This window comes from Arachis duranensis, chromosome 5 (genome assembly GCF_000817695.3).
Source record: "Arachis duranensis cultivar V14167 chromosome 5, aradu.V14167.gnm2.J7QH, whole genome shotgun sequence".
Lineage (NCBI taxonomy): Eukaryota > Viridiplantae > Streptophyta > Magnoliopsida > Fabales > Fabaceae > Arachis > Arachis duranensis.
The window spans coordinates 76,124,003-76,130,846 of NC_029776.3; the positions used below are offsets into that span (position 1 = coordinate 76,124,003).

Here is a 6,844-nt window from a genome sequence, read left to right on the forward strand (position 1 = left end):
TCCTAAAAAAAATCACTAAGTTAATGCTGCACCCAAATCTTGTTCAGCTAAAATAGTCTTATTTTAAAAATAAACAAAGCTTAAATAAAATAAATGATATAGCAATCTAAACCACTATTGTTACAACTGTTTAGCACGGTGTGTGATATTATATCAATACTTATTATTATTATTATTATTATTATTATTATTATTATTATTATTATTATTAAAACTAAAACACTAATGAACCCAATAACAACTATCGACATTATTTATATATATATAATAATATATAGATATATCTATTTTGAAAGAAGCATCAGCGCCCCCCAACCCCAGCGCCTTACAATCCTTATACACTCTCCTTAAACACAAGCTACTTGTCAAGTCGCCGTCTCTGCACCAGCGGTCATCGTCGATTCCGGCCTGTTGGTCGCCTGTCCACTCTTCACTGGTAAGGCCCGATATTTCGTTCTATTCGCAGTGATCAAATGTGACTAGGGTTTGTTGAGTTACAGTCAATGAAATTCTTGCATGTATCGATCATGCTTACAATGCTCCCCTGTCTTGTGCATTAAAGCCTTAAAGCCCCTAATATTGAGATAGTTGGGGTTTTTTTATCCAATTCCATGTATGATTACCTACGATCTTGAAAAAATTTTGATTTGCCCACTGCCTACCATGGTTATAACCATGCTCTGTGATTGATATGCTTCTTTTTCCTCATCTTATCAGTTTAGTTTTCATTATAAAGTACATGTAGATCATTTTAGCTTACTGTGATTGATATCCTTCCATGTGCAGTTGCTATATTCATATCATGGTAACCTCATAGTTTTTTAGTTAGCACAGTAGGCGTGTTATGATTTGTAACCCCCTTGTGAACACGTTACTTGATTTGGTTATTCTTGTTCATTTGGTGTTATAACTTTTGTTGGCCTTAAAGATTCATGGTTTGTTTTTGTAATGATGAATCTGATTTATAAAGAACAGGTAGAGTATTCTAGCTTATAACCATGTCTTGTGCTGGGTCTCTCCTACCATTGCTTACAAGTTAATATTTTGGCTTCTAGTATACATAAACAAAATTTACCCGCATTATATGTTGCTGGAGTTAATGTCATGATTTTTTGCCTGCATCATGTCACTATGAATTTAAGATGGCTAGGAAAGGCCGGTTTACCAAAAAGGCTAAATCAGGACCAGCATGCCAGCAGTCTCAAAAGGCACCGGCTCCGGCTCCGTCTCCGACTTTGGCTCTGCACCAAGATGAATCTGAAATTCCCCAAGCAAGCTATGGTGGTGTCCATACAACTGTACGCCCGTTCCGTCCACCACGCAGTGAACCAAGGCCTGCTCCACAAACGCGCACTTATAGCAGTCAAAACTCGGAGCTGGGATCCGACCAATTGGCCACCAATGCTCATGAAGTGGATTCTATTGACCAAGAAGTTGACGACCGCTTTGTTGCTTCTAGAGCTCAGAGTCGCAAAGGACGGAAGACCACAGAGTATTGGACGGTTAAGACCATCGGTAACTTTCTATTAGATTTACCGTTGACAATTTACTCTTTAGTATGTGTTACTTTAGATTTCTTCGTGCAAACGGTCTACAACAGAGACATATATAAAGGTTTATAATTGGCTTGTAGATTCCGATGGCACAATCAAGGCGGCTAACATCAGTGTGAGGGAGGCTATGGAACGGCCCAATGGTAGAAGGATCGTGCTTAGGTTCAACAATGAAAAGCAGCCAGTTAGAGACGAAGCTGGCCTGTTGAGTGGCGTTCTTGGCATGCTTGGATCTGACTACGGTAAATTTCCTATCTACGAGGAAAGTTGGCGTCACGTTACCACTAAGGAAAAAGTTTATTTCGAATGTGTCAAGGTAAGAGTTTATATCCGATCTAAATTACATCTGCTTATTCATGATTAGAATTGATTATTTTAGGAATAGTAATTTATTCTTAAATTAAAAGTAACTTAAATACAACACAAAGTGTTTGTATATAAAGTGTTCATGAATACACCGATTTTATTCACAAACTTCTGTGTACTCTTAATATATGAGTTTACATTTTTTCTTTTTAATTTGTTGGCCTTTGGATTTCTGTTAGTAGCAATATACAATTTTCAATCCCTTTGTGCGTTTTTTTAATGAATATTATATTTGAGTCAATAGACATCTTTTACTCTATTTTTTTGGGTTCTGGTCGGTTGGTGCAGCTTCTTCGATTTATTCTTTATTGCTAAAAGATGTTTTTGTAATGGATGGCTACCTTTTATCTGCTACTTGACCAGCGAGTATTACAGCAAATAATTTTAACGAATCGGGTTACTTATGCAGCAAATCTTTGAGTTTGATGAAGATAGTGACGGAGTTATAAAAAAAATATTTTGAAAAGTATGGGGAAGTCCTGGAAAGATACAAGGCTAAGGTTGTATGATGATTACTACGAGCCAACACTATCGACTGAAGAAAATATCGAGAACCGTTCGCCAGGAATTGATCGAGATCACTGGCGATGGTACCTTGATTATCGCGCCAAACCTGAGACGAAGGTAAAAATAGTATTTATATTGGTATAATATAGTACAATCCCCTTTGCATTGTGTCTTTTTTAAAACAGCTTCTAACAACCGTTTATCTCTTATGGACCAATAGGAGAAGTGCAAGAAAAATGCATTAAATCGATCAAAACAGCTGTATACACACATTGGCGGTTCAAAAAGCCTGGCTCGGCGGAGGGAAGAAGAGGTAGTGTACTTTTTTATTCACTCTTCAGTATTGTACTACTCTGCATAATCCCCATTTAATTTTTTATTCTCCCTGATTGCGTGGTCTTCGGTGATGGATTAAACTTTCTTATTTCAGTCAGAACAAGAAGGAAGGATAGTCAGTAGAGGAGAGCTGTGGATCAAGGTTCACAAAAGAAGTGATGGCTCTTATATTAATGATGAGACGAGAGAAATTGGTGTAAGTACAACTTAGTATGATTAGTCATTACATTTATGATATATAATGCATCCATAGTTCATTGCTGCTTTTTAGTTGCCTATTCCTTGTGTGTTGAGCTGAAAATAGGTTGTGGGTTTCTTTTCATTCAATGTTTACAAATAAGTTTTTGGGTCCAACACTTATACCATGAAGTAAACTTGGTTTAGGAGAATTTATATATGTAACAGCTCTAATTCTTTGTTTCAAAATATATATGTAACACATGATTGGGAGAATTTATCAAAATTACATGCTGTAACTAGTATTGAATTATTTCTCTGCCCATTTTATTTATTTATGTATTAATACATTTATTTAAATGAGCGATATTCTGAGAGCGTGTGATATGCATAAGTTTAGTAATAGAGAGAGAACAGTAGAAGGTTGGAATCTAAGTTTAGTAATAGAGGAAGAACAGTATAAGTCTTGGAATCCAGGGAGATCTGAATAGTGAAATCTATAGCGTACTTGGGTGTCTTGTGGTTCCTCAAATTGATTTTGTAACAGAACTAGAATCCAATCCATTCAAAAATATTCCCTGCTCTCACTTCAGATGTATATCCCTATGCATGCTTATGCTTATCATGTGCCTCAAATATATTGTCTCAGTTTAAGTTTTAATTAAGTTGAATGTACTTGAATCGGATCTATATTGTTGTTTTATGTCTATAGGAAAGACTTCTGGAGATTGAGCAAGAACATGAGTCTTCTAGAGTCTTGTCTCAAAATGATTCCCTTGCTCAGGTTTTTGGAAGAGAGAAACCGGGTAGAGTGCGTGGAGTGGGTCTTGGACCGACTCCTAGTCAACTCTTTGGTACAAATTTGCGGCCATCAGTAAATCGAGTCCTAGAAGAGGAGACGCAAAGGAAGCTAAATGAACTACAGACAGAACTGGAAGCTGAGAAGTTGAAAAGGAAGGCGATGGAAGATGAAGCAGCAGCAGACAAGAAAAGGATAAAGGTAATGGAGAGTGCTTTGATTTATCTTTTTCAACGGCAGGGTGAGGAGCTGCCACCAGAGATTGCTGCAGGGATGTGTTAAGTGGTTTTGATGCAGTAGAAAATAGTAGTTTAGGATTGAAATTGTTTTGGATGGATGCATACTGTTTTTGAAGTAGACTACACAACTCTTAGCAAGAGATTTATTTTTTTGGTATTTTGATAAATACATTTTGGTTTTTGGATATTTTTCTGGTTTTGTCACATGTTTAGATTCTATCCGTCAATACAGTCACTGTTAAAATAATTAGAAATCCAGGGAACCAAATTTATTATAATATTTAAGTAAATTTTACGTGATTTCATAAATAAAAACCCAAATTCTGCGTTTTTTTTAAATTTTTTCTTAACTTGGCGGCGGTTCTTAAAACGCCAGAAAGACTAAAAAAATATGGCACTTGTATGGTGGATTGCGGCGGTTCCCAACCGCCTATAAACATGGAGACAAACCAGACCTATACTGCGGCGGTTGTACGATAGCCGCAAAATACATTCAAATTAAAGGAAACTGAATTGATTCGTGGCGGTTTTTAAACCGCTGATAAACAGAGTAGTGAATCGTTGAACGTTAATTTTGCGGCGGTTATTTTAACAAATGCCGCAAAATACGTATTTAGCGGCGGTTATACCAGCGGTTGTTGGAAACCGCCGCTGAACTCAGTCCCCGCGCTCATAACCAGGGCGGTCATCATAGCCGCCGGAAAACTGTTTTGCGGCGGTTTAAAATCGCCGCTAAAAGGAGAAAAAAGCGCCGCTAACCTCCGCCTGTGCTGTAGTGATTGACATTTTCATTCAATATAATTTGAGGTATTCCAGATATTTATGATTTCATTTTAGCTTTCTATATTTTTGGCTTTGGTTGATTAATTGGTAACTCTTGAGTTTTCAAACTCATTGTTGACTGAAACTTGGAATTCTTCAAGAATTAATTCGAGATCCAATAACTCTAACTTTTCCCAAGGAAAGACTGGGACTTGAGGATTCGAATTAATTCATTCACTTGACTTACCTTCATAGTTAGAGGTTAACAAAGTGGGAGAAAAATCCAATTCTCATCACAATTGATAAGGATAACTAGGATAGGACTTCCAGTTCTCATACCTTGCCAAGAGTTTATTTTACAGTCATTTATTTAGTTTACTTGTCATTTATCATATCTGTTCCTCATTCTCAAAACCCCGGATTTACGAAACTCATAACCAATAATAAGAACATACCTCCCTGCAATTCCTTGAGAAGACGACCTGAGGTTTAAATACTTTGGTTATCAATTTATTTAGGGGTTTGTTACTTGTGACAACCAAAATATTTGCACGAAGGGATTTCTGTCGGTTTAGAATCTATAGCTACAACGTGACTATTTTTATAAAATTCTTTACTAGCAAAAATCCTAACGTCAAAATGGCGCCGTTGCCGGCGAATTGCAAACGTGTGCCTTATTATTGGTTATTGTAAATATTTTTCAAAAAAAAAATTTCAAAAATTACATCTTTTTTTCAAAATACTTTCTTTTTGTTAGTTTCTATTTTTATTATCTCTCACTACTTTGAACTCTCACCCCTTTGGCTATGAGTCTGGTTATAATTATGTTGCAGGTAGAGGAGATTATATTGACAACATGCACCATGGTTGGAACAATCAAAGATGGGAGGAGCCACAAGGATTTGATCAACCCTCATGGCAACAACCACCTCCAATGGACTATCAACAACCATTCTGTGATGCATATCAAGGCAATGGCTATGGTGAGCACTCTTTTGACTACCAACAAGACCCACCATATGCCTATGAACCCCCTCCTCCTCAATATAATTTTGAACCACCATACTCACAAGCTCCTTTCCACCAAACACCTCCGTATGACCCTAATCCATATCCACCATACCAACCACCTTATGAGCCAAATGAACCATACATAGAACCACCATCGCAATATACACCATCTCCTTATCATTATCAAAATGAAGCCTCCTATCCACCCCAAACCTCCATGGAGAAAGTATTTGCCGATTTAAACTCTACTATACAAGCTCTGGTCACCCAAATCGGACCACCGAATACCTTCAACAATCAACCCTCAAGCTCTAGTGCACTTTCTTTTCAACCATATAATGATCTACCCATTTCATCACCACCCATCCCATCACCACCATCCATGGAAGAGTACCCACATCCATCAATCCAAGAGCAAGATGATCCCAGTTATGCTATTGAAATGGAACAAGAGTCAAGGGATCGTCTCAAGGAAACAGTAGATCAATTCATGCAACCCTTCATCAGTTGGAGCAAGCAATAAATCAATTACCTTCTAGACGTTCGGACACTCAAGGAACCCCCATGGCTTCATGTGGAGAATCTAATGAAGAACGTAGCATGAAGGAGACACTAGAAACTCCAGTGGACAGTAAGGAGCATGACTTTGTACTGGAACAAGTGGAGGAAGCCATAATTGTTGATGAGGAAGAAGCGGTTGCAGACTTAGGAGATGCAGAACCTCCATGGGAAATTCAAGTCATAAAGCCTCCTTTCAAGGTATTTGAAATTGATGTTGAGGAGGGTGTACAACCTCCAAGGCATGTCATAATAGAAGACTTGGAAGAGGTTAATCAAGAGATGGAGATTCAAGAAGAAGAGGCACCACCTTCCATACCCTTGGTGAGCAATAAAGAAGAGATTAAATTGGAAGAAAGCTACCAAGAGGAAGAGGTTGAAATTGAAGAAGCTTGCAAAGTGGTGGAAGATGTCAAAGAAGAGCACAAGGGAGTGGAGCTTGCACATTCATTAAAAACACCTCCCCCTAAGTTGCCATTATCCTTCACAACATTCAAGTGGGTAAAATTCATATCCCTTAGCTTTCTAATTCCACT

The 6,844-nt window shown here is 37.6% G+C and overlaps 1 protein-coding gene across 1 annotated transcript; it reads left to right on the top strand.

The window, feature by feature from the left end:
* Positions 1-2,387: 2,387 nt before the first annotated feature.
* Positions 2,388-4,760, top strand: LOC110281544 (uncharacterized). The gene is made up of 5 exons (XM_021143876.1): positions 2,388-2,543; positions 2,647-2,739; positions 2,857-2,958; positions 3,652-3,939; positions 4,527-4,760. The coding sequence occupies exons 1-5, from the start codon at positions 2,388-2,390 to the stop codon at positions 4,758-4,760; spliced, it is 873 nt and encodes a 290-aa protein (XP_020999535.1).
* The last annotated feature ends 2,084 nt before the right edge of the window (positions 4,761-6,844 follow it).